General features: G+C 40.6%; 1 protein-coding gene across 3 annotated transcripts in view; it reads left to right on the forward strand.

Annotated features, from left to right (window-relative positions):
- Positions 1-9,088: 9,088 nt before the first annotated feature.
- The window catches only part of CLRN1 (clarin 1), a 36,393-nt gene continuing 27,608 nt past the window's right edge, over positions 9,089-17,873 (forward strand). For all 3 annotated transcript variants that reach the window (XM_032486413.1, XM_006189099.2, XM_006189098.2), the window contains exon 1: positions 9,089-9,617. In XM_032486413.1, coding sequence (XP_032342304.1) covers positions 9,365-9,617 — 253 coding nt within the window. In that variant the 5' untranslated portion in view covers positions 9,089-9,364. The remainder of the gene's footprint in view (positions 9,618-17,873) is intronic.

A 17,873-nucleotide genomic window follows, 5' to 3' on the forward strand; every position in this document is an offset into this window, starting at 1 on the left:
CTGGGTCATATTGAAAGTGTATGTTTAACTTTTCAAGGAACTGCTGAACTTTTTCCCAAAGTGCCTGCGCCATTTTGCCTCCTCACAAACATGCATTGGAGTTCCACTTGCTCTGCATCCTTGTCGGGACTTGGTATTGTCAGGTTTTTTTTTTAAATTGTACTTATTTTAATGAGTGGATTGTGGTATCCCATTGTGGTTTCATTTTGACTAAAGATACTGAGCTTCTGTTCACAGGCTTATTTGCCACTCACATCTCTTCTTTGATGAAGTATCTTAAAATATTTTGCCCCCTTTTTTTAATAGGATGTTTGTTTTCTTATTACTGAGTTCTTTGAATATTCTGTATACAAGTCCTTTATCAGATACGTATTTTTCATACATTTTCTCCCAGTCTGTGGCTTATCTTTTCATTTTTTACAATGTCTTTCAAAGAATAGAAATTTTTAATTTATTCATTCTTTTGTCTAAGAAATCATTACCTGATCTGACGTTACGAAGATTTTCTCCTAGTTTTACATTTTAGACTCTACATTTAGATCTATAACTCATTTCTAATTAATTTTTAATAGGGTATGGGTCTTCTTTTAAAATACCTTTGTTAGAGTAATCTTTTTCATAATGACAAAACATTTCTTGTGTCATTCATATGAAAACGTCATTGGCTAGCCTACCTTTCATTCCAATAGAAATGAAGGCATAAAGGGAAGCTTGGTTTGCCTTCACAAGGATCCCAGGTTCATCGAATTTACATCTAGTCCCCGTAGTGCCCATGGCTCAGTGCCCAGGCATTTTTACATCATTTGAAGACACAGTGTCATGTCTGATCTGGCTTGCTGGTGATGTTCAGCACAAGACAAGTCAAAGTGCTTTGTCTCCTAAGTATGGTAATTCCACAGGCTGTTCCCAGTCCAGCTTGGCTTTCCCAGCACTCACCACCCCTTAATCCATCTGTGGCTGCTCATCTTGGAAAAAATCTTAAAGATAAGGCATTCATAGCCCTCTTGGTTGCTTTGTCTACAATCTGCCTTGATTCATTTTTCAAATAAGGACGATGCACAGAGAAGTCAGAAAATTAATAAAGATCTTATATTCATTTCAATCTGAATTTCCTGGAAAGAGACTCTTAACCTGGAAATTTTGCCTTGCTTTACAAAAGCTTAATGAAACTCCTGGCCACCAGGCTTAAAGTGTTTAGTCTTAACACTTTAATGCCCTAATGACTAGTCTATGCTTTACCATCCAAGGGGACAGGACTGTTTTGCTAAGGTGAAAAATATCCACTTTTTTCAAGATCTCACGGGTGAACAAAATATTTATTTTTCTAATTAAACTGAGAAAAAGAGGGGTGGGAGGCGGGGAGAGAATGGTTATGGTAGAAGGAAAGACATGGGAAAGATTCATTCATGTGTGCTCTACCCTGGGGCTGGACAGAAAGAATCAGACCTGAGTAGGGCATGCCTTGCTGCTTGCAGATTTGCTAAAGGACACCGTAGCTGGGAAGGTGAAGAAGAGGAAGGGACCTGGTATTCAGGAGAGGGTGAATAGGGAGACGGACTTGAGCTAGGGCCGGGGTGGATGTCAAGTTCCAGATCACTGTACCTAACTGTACTGTTATCCCATCCATCTCAGCCAGCTAGGGAGACCCACCACTGGATGCAGCCAGCACCTCACCAGCAGCAGACCCACAGGAGGGTTGCCTGTCTGTGCCCCAGGACTCAGTTCAGCCCTCTGTACCCTCTTCTGTTCCTTTCCATAAAGCCAATCCCAGGAAGATCAGCAGTCCAGGACCTCTGTGGTCCCTCCAGTACTGGAGGGTGGGGCCCTTGACACCTGTAGGCGTAGCAAGCATGAAAGGGAAGTGCTCGTGCCTGGACCAGACAAGACCAGCCTGAGCCAAAGCTCCCACGAGCTAGAGCCGTGTGGGACACAGAGGTCCTGTGACTGAGACGGGTGGCACTGACACACGTGGGCACGTGGGCCACACGTGGGGTTCATGGCTGACACCACACATCCTTCCCTCACGTGACCGTCCCAGTCAGTTTCACCTGGCACAACACACCAAGAACCAGAAGGTGGGAAGGGCTTAAATCAGTGCTTCCCAGGAGCTTTCTTCGGAAGGCAAACAGGCAAAAGATTAAGAAAACTTTGAAAGCAGAGACCTACATTTGACTTCCAGGAAGGAGACGGGTGACAGCTGGTAGAAAAACTGAGCAATCAGCTAGAGCAGTGGAGGGCAACACAAGGCTTTCTTTGTGGGGCAAGACTCTGCTTCCTCCTCTCTCTCTGCAGACTGGCTTGCATGGCTTTGACCTTGTGCCTCTCAACACCACTTGGAAATTTCCAGGAAGCTGATTCTGACTGGTCCAGATGTCTATTCCTAATCAATGTAGGTGAGAAAGGGTGGGTCACATAGTACAAACGTGGCAGCCACAGAGTTGATATCTGTGGGTGTTGAGGAATTTCTCAAAGGAAGGGCTGAGGACTGGGCAGACGCCCCGAAGGTGTACGTGTTACACCATAGTAGCACCTGCAATAGTCATTTCACACTGTTAACTCCTGTTGAGCTCATTGTCTGGCTAATTGTCTTTTCACGTGAAGCCTTGCCAACCCCAATTTCCCTAGGCAACTACATTTTCAAACCTGAAGACATCTTGGGGCTTTCGTCCCATCCTTAGAAACTATCAACATAATCTCGAATCTCCATTTTTGTTATTGTTAGCTATCTCTCCCCAGTCAGTACTCAAATAAAGGTTTGCTATGAAGCTAAATTTTTTTTTGCCACAAATGTTTGAGTTCATTCCTTAAATATTCTCACCCAAAGTTCCAAAGTAAATGAAGCTAAATGGCAATGACTATAATGTTGAAAAATAAGGAACAAAATCATCAGATTATAGCTAAGAAAATTTTCTTACTATACATAAGACTGCTTGTTGCTTTCTCTTTTAAGCTTCTGGCTACCATCAGGGCAGTGGGGTAAGATTCTTGAAGTCCTATTTTCATTTATTTATTTTTATTTTATTTTATTTTATTTTATTGGTATGATGCCAAAATTTTGGAAGAGAGTCTATGTTTTTATGCAAGTCACTGATAAAAATATATGACTGAATTAGTCTAAAGATCTCTCTAGATAGCATAGCTCTGTAAGTCAACACTCCTTGTTTCTAGAGATTTGACAAGATATAAATCCATCTAATTGTACTATTCTTCAATTCTTCACCTTGAGAATATTTTAGGAGGCTTTGTGATCTGTCCAAATAAAAATTAAGCTATCCTACTACCTGGAACATCTTAACAGAGAAGGGGTAGGAAATCTAATAATTGCCCCACTGTGTCTGAAAAGAAATGAATTAATAAATGAGAAGCACTTAGAATAGAGCTGAAACAGAGTAAGCCCCTCTACGTATCACATTTTTATTAATATTGCTACATTATTTTGATGCAAATCATCATGGAAATTGTCAGTATTTTAAGTATCACACACCCACATAAAGGAAAACATTTATACAATAATAATAGTTGGTAATGACAGACTCAAACTACTCCATAGCTTACCATCGCGACACATCTATTCCAGGTTATACCAATGAGGAAAATGATTGCTATCTCCCTACACTAGAACTCTGGTTCATCAATTTTTATTAAAGGAGGGATCTCAGACTGTGTCTTCCTTCTGCAACAGCTCAGGCACCCTGCGGGGTTGAGGTTTAAGTATTAACATAGTCTTCTGATACCAACAAGAAACCCAGAAAAATCGGGGACGTCACACATCTTATTTGCCGTGGGCAGCATCTTCCTCCACTTTCATCTGTCTCTCTGTGGCTGCTCCGGGTAGGAAGCCCGTCTCTTGCACTTCCTCTAAATGCCCCCACAATCATCACCAACCCTGAAAACCCCCGCACTGAATCCTCCCTCCCGGTCCATGGAGGCCTCATCTGTATTCCAAGAGAACTTTGTTTTCTTTTTCTTCCTTTCCCTCAACCCTTTTAATCCTCTAGTTCAAGCAATTAGCTCTACAAATATTAGCTGCAATCAAGGTCTAGCACATGTGGTAATTTTCCCCCTAATAAATCAATCAATTCTTTCTGTGGAGTTTTTTTTTTTTTTCCTCTCCCCTTACAGTCATTAGAGAATGACAATGCTACTGCAAGATCACCAGCAACTTGAATTAGTCAAGGAACGTCAATCAAATTTGCCAGATTTTGCTTTAAAGATGAGGGAAATGGGACAGATTCACAAAGGCCTCTTGTCTTCGAATAGGAAGCTTGATAAACCCTTGCTGAATCTCTCTGAGAGAGGCCTTGGAGGATAATGATCCATTTGGAAGAAAATCAAAATCACTATTACTAGTGACAAATCAGCCAAAACCCAGAAACTCACTAAAGAATCTAAAAATTAATAATTGGAATAATCAACCATCCAGTGTTTCTAGGCAATGCACTGTTATAATACCTAACAGGTTAGTGCACAAAGGGAAAAAGAGAAATGATCTAGCAAATGGACACATTTTAATTTTATAACTTGCAAAAAAAAAAAAAGGTTTTAGTTAGAAGGGAATTAAGGGTCATCTGATGCATGCTTATCCCTGGGCTTCTCAGGGCTGACTTTAGGGATACAAGTTAGGAAATAAGGAGTGAGGGACCCAGATGCAAAGCGCCTAGAGCCCCACCTCTCCTAGGATAAAAGCTCAATTTGTATCTCTTCTTACACCCAAGAGTTCAGTTAAGGAAATGGTTTCTCTAGTTAAAAATAATTTGAGAATCGCCTATATGTATAGCTGAGACCACTCTTCATAAATGACTAAGACAAATGCCAGAGAAATGAAAGAATTCTTAACTTAGTGATGCACCTGGAGCCAGACCCTAGATCACACCTTTCTCCCCGGCATTCTTTCCACACCCCACCATGCCACGCTGCCTCCTACTCTTAGGCAGCAAATCTGGTGAGAATCCCCATGCCTTTGGATGGGAGCCTTTTTTTTTTTTTTTTGAACAACCATAAGGAAAAACCAATGAAACCAAGTTAGTGTGAGAAGAGACATAAATGCTGTATTGGAAGCAGAAACATCATTTGCAATTGTACTCCTTTCTCGGTAATGTTTCTAGTCACACTGAGGAATTATGTCATCATCCAGCACCGGAAAAAAGGTCCTAGGGGAGCGTGGAGAGGTCTAGTTCTTTTTTCTTATGTCACCAAATGTATTGCTATTAAGACTGAGAGAAGCCAAGATTTCAGTAGGATACTTGGTGAAAACTTGCTGACATTAATGATTCAAATTCTCAGAAAGACTGCAAGGAAAATGGTGTCATCACTGTCATTCAAGACATTTAAGATGAAATTTCAAAAGAAGGCTGTCAGGCATAATGACTGCCAGGTTCTATTATATCATCCTCAGAGGGTGGATCACACACACTACGATGCAGCCTGTGGGTGGCTGATGTTGAGGTTTGAAAGGGAGCTGCACAGAGAGGAGGTGAGGTGGGCGCAGGACCCCAGGGGGGCTCTTCACAACCAAGAGAAACCACCGCTGACATTCACATGGTGACCTGGGGTAAAGCTATGATCCACAGCCCGGGCTTTAGTCTTGGACATGCTGAAACTTGACCTCATCAGGACAATTTGACAAGATCAGGCTCTCCACACTGAACAGAATTCAGGGAGGTCTGAGCTATAAATGGCAGTGCCAGTTTATTAATTTATAATGAGAACCTTTCTCCCTAGTGACCAGATGGCCATGTCTGATACAGTCCAGCACCGAGATACCTGCAAAGCCCAATAGTAATCAGAAGGCAGCTGGGTAGAATGGGGTCAGAGCCCCGGTTCTCAACCTTGACTGCACAGTGCAGTCACCTGGGGTGATTCGACACTAAATTCATACTCTAAAATCAAAAAATCTGAATCTCAGGGATTAGGACCCAGACATCAGTATTTTTTAAAATCTCCTCAAGTGATTTCAGTGAGCAACTAAGAACCACTGGCTTAGAGCCAAGAGGTCATCCAGGCCACTGTGAGGCTTTAGGCCTCATTCTTCCCTCATGGGGATCCACAGTCTGTATGTCACAGACCAGGAGATTTTTTTTAAACTGGGAGCAGACATAGGTTTGCCAATTTTTTAACTTGACAAATAAGGACATTAAAAATTCACCTACCATTATTTCACTAAAGAAAGAAAATCTTAACAAAAATTAGGAAGGACACAATTTCAGAATAAAAGATGTACTATGTTATATTCATTTTTCTCATGTTTCTATAGATCAGGGAAAACTTCACCGTATTTTTTTTTTATTGGAGTATAGTCGGTTTACAATGTTGTGTTAGTTTCTGGTGTACAGCATAGTGATTCAGTGATACATATACATATATACTTTTTCATATTCTTTTGCATTATATGTTATTACAAGATATTGAATATAGTTACCTGTGCTATACAGAAGGACCCTTGTTGTTTACCTATTTTATATATAGTAGTTTGGATCTGCTAATCCGAAACTCCTAATTTATCCCTCTTCCTGCCCTTTCCCCACCCCAGGTAACAATAAGTTTGTTTTCTATGCCTGTGAGTCTGTTTCTGTTTTGTAAATAAGTTCATTTGTGTCATTTTTTCAGATTCTGCATATAAATGATAACATATGCTATTTGTCTTTCTCTGCCAGACTTATTTCACTTAGTATGAAAATCTCCAGGTCCATCCATGTTGCTGTAAATGGCATTGTTTCATTCTTTTTTATGGCTGAGTAATATATATTCCATTGTGTGTGTGTGTGTGTGTATACATATATACACACACATATACATACACACAACTTCTTTTTCCAACCATCTGTCAATGGACATTTAGGTTGCTTCCATGTCTTGGCTATTGAAAATAGTGCTGCTATAAACATTAGGATGAGTGTATCTTTTTGAATTAGAGTTTCCTTTGGATATTTGCCCAGGAGTGGGATTGCTGGATCATATGGTAACTATATTTTCAGTTTTTAAAGAAATCTCCATACTGGAAAACTTCACAATAAACTGATGCAAAGTTAAGAACTGGCATGATCTAACTGCAGTTCACACACGTAGTCAGGGGTCAGGGCTTTTCTTCTTAGACAACTTTAGATACACTTGGCTGGGTTTTGTTCATTAAGCCAATGTCCTATGCTAACTACCCCTCTCTTACCATGTCCTTTCTGTAGAGGTATTAATTGTATTGGTTAAGTTGTAGGTAATTTCTGCTCCCAGGCTTTGAAATGTTCTGTCTCCTCCAATTACAGAATATGTTGATTTAATTAGCTTAACTCTCCTTAGACACCTAAAAGTTTCTGGACTGGGTGTGACACATGTACCCCCACATAACTGCTTACTGGGGGCACTGGCACCATTTTGTTTTGCTAGTGCACAATAATGGAAATTACCCTAAATCCCATGGAGAATTCACTGGGAAGCCAAACCACCTGTGATGAGCTGAATATTCCGTGTGTCAGGTTACATGAAACAGACTTACGTTGTGAAACTACTTTTGAATGCCTCTTTGGAATCCGGTGTATATCCTGTCCTTCTGTGGCCGTGGCGTATGTTGCTGCCTCCTCCCCTGAAGGGACATTGGCATGCTTGAACTGGTTCTATACTTAGTTGTCTGTCTTCACCAAGACAGCCTCTGGCAACTACCAAAAGAGGATAGCTGTGCCAAGAAGTCCAAGACTATACCTCAAGGTTCTCCTCAAAGCACTATTAACCTAGACACTCATTCATGCCAACAACGGTATAGAATCTTCACTTATTAATTTCTTCCAAGCTGCCCCACTTAGAGGTGGATCAAGAGGACAGAAGCTAGCAAAAACACATACTTTCAACCAACTGGAAAAGTTCTCTAAGCACCCAAGATGTATAACTAATGATGGGCCATTCTGCCCTTGTTACTCTCAGCCCAACCCAACCCTCACTGAAGAGCCTGTCATCTCTTCAAAGTCAACGGCTGCTAAGAAAAGCACATAAACCTCAGAATTAGAAGACCTGATCTGAATCTAGTTCCACTACTCTCTTGGGCAAGTGTTTGTTCTTTCTGAGCCTCAGTTTCCTTACCTATGAAATGAGGACAGCAGCATCTTCTTCTTCTTCATCACTTTATATGGTAACTGTGAGAATTAAATAATTTAAGTAAAACACTTAGCAAGGTGCCAGATGTACTAAGTTCTTACTAAAAGTTCACTTTGTAGGTCAGGGCCTAGCACAAGGATGCGGCATAGACACTCGGTGTACACACACACACGAGTCCTATATCTGTCTGCAGAAAGAGCAAGCTCACTGGAAATGCAGAGTTAGAAAGCTGTCACTGAATTCTCAACTCTAGTTTTCAAATCTTGAAAGTTTGACTCAATTCACTTTGCTACTTAATCTTGCTCATGCCTTTGTCTCTTGTCTCCCTGACCCATTACCTCTGCTGGGACCCTTGCTTTTCAGTGACAAATTCTTAGTGCCTTCTGTCTGACCACGATCCGTTATTCCCATGAGAATGCCTTTGTCATCTTGAGAGACTCTGGTATTTCTCAAATCCAGAACCACATTCCCTTGCCATTGTCCCAAAGCAACCAAATGTTTTAAAGGAAAGCATATAGAAATCTAGATATTTACATCTGTATTCCCATAGTTGTGTGTGCCAGGAAAAATTTAAATCATACTCTCTACTGATACACTGGTTCTAAATCACGGATCTGGGAGAAAAGAAGTTAGGGAGGGGAAGCCCCAGCAGTTGGTCCACGGAGCTTCGTGTCCATGCAGATCCAGTCCAGCCCAATATTTCATGCTGCTAGAGTGAACATTTTTCAAAATCAGTTAATTACCAATATATACATGTCCTTCCTACCTCTGCCAAAACTCGTCTTCTCTCCCCACCAAAAACAAAACCACACCAATAAATGAACTTCTCAAGTTGCTAAAAATTTACCATAGGAGCCAAGCCTGTTTCTGAAAGTTTCAACTCACCCAATTGGACAAAAGGCAGAGGAAGGGGAGGGATTTATCAAGTTACACGGAGAACTCCATCTGTTATCTTAGACTTCTGTTACCAAGGGACACAAGAGGAGATACTTGAAGGCAGTTGGAAAGAGTTTTATTTTACAGGTTCTAAGTCCAAAGATTTCAAATTAGAGAGAAGCAGCAGCAGAAAAGGAGAGAAAAACAAGCAAGCGTGATGACACCACCTTCATCCTGACATTCTGACATTGAGCCTGTGGAGAAACACTGTCCATGGTTAAGTCGCCTGTTCTAGCTGGGATCTGTCCGCTCAGCTTCCATAATAAATGCAGTTAAAGGGGCAGGCACTTCTCATCAGTCACAAAGGTCTTGTTTTTGAACCTCATCCTCACAAAAGCCACTTCTCATCATGCCAAACCAACAGAAGAAGGTCATTTTTTGCATGGCTGGGGCATTAAGCTTCGTGTGTGCCCTCGGAGTCGTGACAGCCCTGGGGACACCTTTGTGGATTAAAGCCACCTTCCTCTGCAAAACTGGAGCTCTGCTGGTCAATGCCTCAGGGCAGGAGCTGGACAAGTTCATGGGCGAGATGCAGTACGGGCTTTTCCGTGGAGAGGGCGTGAGGCAGTGTGGGTTGGGAGCCAGGCCCTTTCGGATCTCATGTAAGTAACAATTGCATTAGAATTATTTAATACTTTAGGCATGCTCTTCCAAATGTTGAAAGAAATTATTTTTAAGAGCCTTGCCCTGTCTGTTGCAGAACTTTTCAAACAGGTGTGAACGATTTGAAATACCTAGCAGTTTCTTCTTCCTAGTTTTTAGTCTTTTTTGAAATTTTATTAATTATTCCATTCTTTCTATTTTTATTGACAACATATAGTTAATGTGTTGCTACAGAGTTAAACTTTTTGAAAAGATAAGCAATTAAAATTCTTCTTAAATATTAATATTTATGTAAGAAATGATGGGATCTTTTTTTAAAAAGGGGTGAACTTGGGGAAATAGAAAAGCTGTAAGAGATGATTTCTATTTCGTTCTTTAATAAAGAACCAGTGTCACGGGCTGCTTCGCTAACTCTGGCTGCTTCTTCCCCTTGCACATAACTTTTGTTTCCTGTCTACACCCCTATTTTCCCTGCTAGGCCCTTTGCTGTTGATAAATATTCTTTTTTTACCTTAACCAATTTGGATCACTTGACTACAGAAATTTAAAATGATATGCTGTCCTAACTGGGAAAGAATTAGATGCCTATTTAGTATAGAAAATTGGCCACTGATTGACCTTCAAATCATGTAGAGAATACGAGACTGATTTTCCTGTCACGATATTTGTGAGCTGGAAGTGTTACCCACAATATTTACAACCTGTTTATCTTAAGAAGTTCAGAATTTAAAAAAAAATTACCATGTGAATAGGCAACTCATTAAATGAAAATTAATAAGAAGTCATTTGTTGTATCTCTCCCAGCACACATTCAGAAATTATTATTATTTCAAACGGGCTGGTTTGGAACAATCTTATGAAGACACAGCCAGTAAATTACTGCATAAATCACTCTTCAGGAAAGGGGGTTACCAACTGAGGTATTTAAAATGAATGATTATTTCGCCTGGATATTTTTTTTTCTCCTAGCATAGGTAGAAAGCTAAATTAATTGAATTTATTATTAACATATGCAGTGTCTAATTAAATTTCAATTCTGGTCTATTTATATTTCTGCAACATTCCTTATAACTTCTTAGCAGTCATTGGACACCAACCTTTAACTCACATAGGTTATTTTTTTTCATATAGGTTATTAAGTGATAGGAATTTGCAAAGGGCTCCAGAAAATCCCCAAGAATTAGTCTTTAGCTTTTTAAGAAATTATCAACTAGGTTTGCCAAAGTGAATAGCCACCCTTTTCACTGAATGGCTTTAGTTCATTAAGGTAACGGTGCTGTTAGAGTTGCTTAGCTTTCCTTAGGGGGGAGAAAAGAGAACAAAGCAGAATGTCACACGATTTGCAACTGTATTAAAAAACAAAAAAGGGAAAAAGATGAGTGAAATGATTTAACCATGAGTCATTGGCAGCTAAAGTATGAGTAAAGCTTCTCACAAAAGAATTTAGACAAAAGCAAAATTCCTCTACAGGGAATTTTCTGGAGCCTTTGCATTTTGTACAGTGAAATGAAGATAAACTTATACCACAGGACATGTTTGAGAACAATAATATGTTTTCTAAACACTTATTACACAGTAAGCAGTATGCACATTTCGTCTCATTTAATCCTTACACGCCACATTCCCCTGTGTTTGGTTCAATAAGGGAGTTTTCAATGACGGTGTCCTACACTGGTCCCGTCTATGAAGTTGTTCTAATCAGGTGTCCCTTTGCTTTCAGTGAAGACTCATAGAGCTGGTGGGGTTTAAACAAGCCCCTTGCCTATCCCACAGAACTGCAATTGTCCCCTGGATACTCTGATCATTTTCCCCAGCCTAGTGAGGAAAATCTTACATTAGACAGACAAATCTAGTTGGAGATTTGCTTTGAATAAATTGTCCATTGGCAGTGCCATATTCTCAGTGAATTTTTCCTGGTTCTGCTGTACAGTTTATGTGTGTTATTTTTATGTGCAATGTAGGTATCACTTTTAAAACCCAGATATACAGTATAACGTGAAGATGAAGAATGGACAAGAAAGAGTCAGGCGATGTTCCGTTGTTCCTATTAAATGTTCCCGATTGACCATCTATCTCTTTTAATTATAACAAAATTCTTCCCTGCCAGTGTGCACAATTATGCTGGGAAAATTTCTGCCTCGTTTACTTGGGCTGATTCTCATCCGTTTACGGGTCAGCGGTTCATTTTCTAGAGGTCACTAGCATTCATACTTAGCACACAATTTCATTCATTATAATGAAGGATTGTTTTCCTTTCAAGGCAACACAACTGGTCGGCTTAATTCTTCCTGCTACGTCACCTGTAAAATTTTAATGATGATGTTTAAACTCTAAATGTAGCCATCAAGACAAAATATGCCGGTTTTGAGCTCAGGGTGTGTGGGTGGGTTTCTGTTTCGGTTTGAAACTCTGCAAAGCATCATCAAAATAGGATCCCCGAGAGTCATATGGTCTAGATCATTCCTAGGTATGCTGGGCTCTTCATTGCCAAGACAGTTCAACAAGCTGGGGGAAACATATGGAATATTTTTTGTTTGAAAGGTAAAAGAGAAAATTTAATCACAGATCACAGCTTGCAACTTAGTCATGCTTTAAAAAGCATTTTAATTTGGACCTTATCATTGAAAACTTGTAAAAAGCTTAACAGCGATTGAGCTTACTTTGTATACTAGAAAAGCAGAGTTTCTTTTGACCAAATGAGGCATACAACCCGGATTGCAGGGGGAAGGTTGAAACTACCTCTGTGAACAAGCAGGTGGCTCCTCAAACATATTTGGGGTACAATAGTTGTGACTCAAGATCTCTGTGACCCTTGCTGAGAGCTGGCGCTCCATCCCGTGGTTTCTTCCTGTCTCCCACTGATCCCACCTGTTCCAGGTGACCTGTGGTCACCATCCTGTACACCCTGCCTCTCTCCCATCACCCTGCCTACACACGGCAGAGCTGCAAAGGTCTTTGATGCACGTCCTTCTAGTAACACTGCCTGTCTCTCCCCCCTTCCTGAGCATGCCGTCTGGGTCGAAGCAGGCATGGTGGGGGGTGGGAGGGACACCTAATGAGTTTGGGGAAGTCATGACCTGATAAGAGGGAAGGAGCAAGGAAGTCACTTGTGCCATTTCACTCAGCATGCATGGCCCCTCCATCCTTTTAGCTCAGGGCCCTACTGTCTACTCTCACACATCAAAATAGTCCAGCCAAACTAACATATATAAAATAGGTAAACAAAATGTTCATACTGTATAGCACAGGGAACTATATTCAATATCTTGTAGTAACTTGTGAAAAAGAATATGAAAATGAATATATGTATGTTCATGTATGACTGAAGCATTAGGCTGTACACCAGAAATTGACACACTGTAAACTGACTATACTTCAATAAAAATACATATATACCAAAAAAAAAAAAAAAAAAGAAAAGAAAAAAACCTCCAGCCAATAGAGATGTTTTCCTCCCATTGCGAAAATAATGCGATTAGTGGGACGGAAGACAGCAGTGTTTAGGAAGCACCAGTGTGAAGGGGCAAACTGACTTCTCACAGCCAAATAACTGTTTTCCTCCTCTGTCCTTCCCAAAGTGTGATGTTCACACTATTACTCCTTATCACCTTGTATGGTGAGTATTTGAGAATGTGTGCTTCTCTGCGAGGAGACTGTGAGCCCGAAGAAAGCAGGGGCTGTGGGTCATTCATCCCGTTCCTCCCTCAAACCTGGACCTGGCACAGTGCCTGGTGCAGAGGTACCTAATGTTTAGTAAACTGACACTATTGAGATGGAGCAATTTGGGGTGGGAGCAGGGCTCTGCCACTCACTGGAGATTAGACTTCCAACAAATTATGTCACTTTATTGGTTTTCAGCCCTTGCATCTATAAAATGGGAGGTGAAACAGGTGATCTCTAACATCTCTTCCATTTCAAACACTCTGTGATCTATATAATGAGGAGCTGACTGTTCTTGACAAGGTTCTTTCAGCTTTAAATTTGCATGACCCTTCTAGTTTCAGTCGCTTGAAGCCTCCACTGACGGATTTTAGCCACCATTATTAGCAGTGGTGAGTTCTGTGTGCCTTTGCTCTTTGGTTCTCAAAGCTCATGATTTTTAAAGTAAAGTATTCTGAAATACCTGCTATTTATTAGGACCCAGAGGAATTTCATTATCAAAGTGAAGACTCCTTTTTTCCCTGTCATAACCTTTTACTTTTTGTGTAGAAAATTGCAAGTGAAAGAAGGAGAAAATGAAAAATGGGATGGGATGTTTTGGAGTTCTAGGGAGATGGGGCAGTGGGTTCTGAAGAGCAGGAACAGCCACAAACACACAAATAATTAAAAGAGAATTATTGAGAAAGCAAAAAAAGGAGATCAAAAGACAGGGAGAGGCTGCCCTATTTCCTTCCATTTTTTTTTTTTTCTCTAGAAACTCCTCTTCCATCCTCACTGAAAAACTCCTCTTTGCTGAATCAGATTTCATAAACTGGTAATAGCAAGAAATGAGGAATGACTAGCATACTTAACACTCCAAGGGTATTCTTTACCCAAAGGCAGAACTTCAGCAGAAATTATCCTCGAATTAGAGAGCAATGTAGGAAAGACGCTTTTGAGAAAAGGAACTTCTGATTCTCCTTGGTTAGTGCAGGACAAAGACATTTATTTCGTCCTCCTCCCTGACAACTACCTGCAACACCCTTACCAGAAAAAAATCCACAATATTAGTCTTGTTTGAGGACTATAATTTTGCATATATGTGTACACACACCCACCACCCCCAACATACCTCCTTCCCTTTAAATTACCCTACACCCTAAACAGCCAGTAAATTTATTGACCTGGGCTTACCTGAGAGATAAAAGAGAGGCTGACAAGGCTGCTCTGAAGTTCTGCATGCCAGGTCCTACCTAAGTGAAACTTCTGGAACTTAACTCTGGTGTGTGAACTTTATCTGCTGGAGGATGACTCTTAAATTGTTCTCACAATTTGCTGCTCTGCTTTCTCATTTAATCTCTGAGGGTGAGTCATCTTCCCCAGGGACTTTCAGACAATCCAGAAGAAAAAAACCACTCATTTACTGGATGCTTCCTCGGTGCCAGGCACTCTGTATACATTATCTTCAACCCTTATATGGGAGGCGTTATGAGGCCACTCCTATTGAATAAACATGGAAACTGGAAACTCCAAGAGTCACAGACCTAGGAGGTAGCAGACCTAGGACTGAAATTCAGACGCCTGTGATGGATTTGCTCATTCCTCTGCCACGTTCTGTCTCCTTACAATATGCAAAAAGGATGCAAAGAGATGAAGAAAATATAAGAGTAGACCTCAGTTTCACCATCTATTTAAAATACTGTACTGAATTGGTGAGGATGTGGAGAAAAGGGAACCTTATAGCACTGTTGGTAGGAATGTAAATACATGCAGCCACTGTGGAAAACAATATGGAGGTTCCTCAGACATTTAAAAACAGAACTATCACATGATCAAGCAATTCCATACCTGGATATTTATCCAAAGAAAGCAAAAACATTAATTTGAAAAGATACATGCACCCCACTGTTCATAGCAGCATTATTTATGATAGCCAAGATATAGAAACAACCTAAATGTCCATCAACAGATGACTGGATAAAGAAGATGAGATGTGTGTGTGTGTGTGTGTGTGTGTGTGTATACACACACACATACAATGTAATATATATAAAATATATATGTGTAATATATACACACACACACACAATGGAATATTACTCAGCCATAAAAAGAAAGAAATCTTGCCATTTGTGACAACGTGGATGGACCTGGAGGGTGTTATACTTAGTGAAATAAGTTACAAAGAGAAAGACAAATACTATGTTTTCAACTATATGTGGAATCTAAAATGCAAAATGAACAAATAGAACAAAACAGAAACAGACTCACAGACACAGAAAACAAACTAGTGGTTACCAGAGGGGAGAGGAACGGGAGGCAAAATAGGTAAAAGGGATTAAGAGATACAAACTATCAGCTATAAAATACTTACAGGTGTGTAATGTACAGCACAGGGAACATAGTATTTCATAATAACTTTGTATGGAGTATAATCTATAAAAAGACTGCATTACTATATTGTACACCTGAAACTAATACAATATTGAAAGTCAACTATACTTCAGTTTAAAAAAAAAAAGCTCAAAGATGAAAAAATTCTGTTGGTACCTCACAAGAGCTAGTTCTTATATAACCGTGTGATGGTACTTGGCCTTAAGACTTGAACTCATTCATTGCCTTTTTATTTCACATTTCAATGGCCCTGATATCTCAGCCCCAATCTTTGACCTTTGGAAAGTAAAATACTTAAGCCAAGTCTGCTTAATAATCTAGGCTGAGCAAGTCACATGCTTATGGCTAATCTTTGGGTTACAGAATTATAATACCTTGATGTTGACAGTTTTGTGTTGAAGACAAAGTTATCTGATTACACACGTGGTTAGCTGACTTAAAATCTCTGCCAGTGAAAACATTCACCATATAATCTTCAAAGTTAGTTGCTTTGACAACAACAATTATTTCACCACAGCAAGGACCAGAATGGCAGGCTCCTTCCTGAGGTGACATGAACAGTTTCAAAACAGAAACAGGGACAAAAAAAAAAAAAAAAGCAAGCAGGTACATAGCATTTGATTCACTTCAAAAACGGATGCTTTATTAAGTCAATGGGATAGAATTAGAGCATAAATTAAAATCTCTTTTTTTTCAAAACATGAAAAAATAAAAGCTTATTTTTATTTCTGAGCTATACCAGGGATTTCATAGAGCTAAAGGCGTCATTTTTAAAACACAAAACTCATTTAAATTAAACAATGGCAGATCTGCCTTCACGGAGCCGTGCAGCTAAACCCCTAGACTGGCTGCGGTGTGACACACTTTTATTACAGGTAGGCTAGCGCTGACTAATCGCTAACTGTACCTGGCAGACTAATTTATGCAGGATTCGTATCTCGCTCCCTCTCTGCGTGATGTAACTGTGGCAAAGCCATTCTCCGGAGTTATTACCCCGACATAATCATACCCTGTGGATTCGGAGCCGTTAAATGGGTTCTGTTATCAGAGACACATATGCACCAAAGCAGCTGCCGCCCCTCAGCCACCGAGGGTGATTAAGACTCACTGATGGGGCCGCCTGCGATAGGCTGGAGTCAGGTAGATACAGCTCAACTGAGAGAAATTCAGGCGCAATACCGAGAAAATTGTATTTTAAACGGTTCTATCATATCATCAAGTCTCCTCCTTTTAAGTGCCAGGGTCATGGATTTCATTCTCCCTGACCACGTAGCCATCAGAAGCCCGCCTCGATACCTGGGTGTGAGATTAGGGGTGATATTAAAGGCAATGAATGCATCGAGCTTATGTCAGGGAATGTCTTTTACTGGATTTTCATCATGACTGGCTGCAGATGGGCTGAGCAGAGGGGAAAGTCAGATCAAGAGCATTTCTGTAAGAAGAAAGAAATCTCCCCCCTTAAGTCTCTTTAAAGAAAATGAATAGCTGAGCACGACTGGGCCAAATGCAACTTTTTTTCAATGTATCTTTTATGTGAAGGACAAGTTGAGAAGAAAAACAGGATCTCTGAAGCTACCATCACGGCTTTAATCTCGGAAGAAGTGGCGGCCCCATGGCTGCCATCATCATCAGAGGCCACTTCGTTCTGAGAGCTTCACAGATGGGGTCACCTGCATTTCGCATCTGGCCAGATGAAGACAAATAGGGTTGATGAGACCTCAACCATTAGATCAGCGGTCTGGAAACCTGGCTGTGCTTTAGCATCACCCGGGGAGCCTTGAAAACTCTTGATGCCAAGGCTCCGTCCCAGACGAACTGAGTCAGGACCTCTGGAGGTGGGGCCTGAGCACTGGCATGATTTTCAAACTCCCCGAGTGATTCTATGTGCTGCCAGGGTTGAGAACTACCGAGGTGGATGCTAGCCAAGGCAGGTGGAATCAGGTGAGGCCAAGAGTCAGATGCCCTCCTTGTTAGGGGTGGGAGAGGTCATCAGAAGGAAAGGGGAAGGGAGAAGTAGTATTTAGTATTGTTTCCACACAGCTGGGAGGTTTTCTGGTCAAACTCAAGCTGGAATGTTTGGCTTTCATGCCTTTAGCTGTGTATTTCTTGGAAGGGTCTCATACTTCATCCACACCCACCTGGCCTCAGATGGGATGAGAGATCTGATGGATGAGTTTGCAGAAAGAAACTGAGCAGTGAAGATGGAAATAGCTCAGTGGTAG

The sequence above is a fragment of the Camelus ferus genome, chromosome 1 (genome assembly GCF_009834535.1).
Source record: "Camelus ferus isolate YT-003-E chromosome 1, BCGSAC_Cfer_1.0, whole genome shotgun sequence".
Lineage (NCBI taxonomy): Eukaryota > Metazoa > Chordata > Mammalia > Artiodactyla > Camelidae > Camelus > Camelus ferus.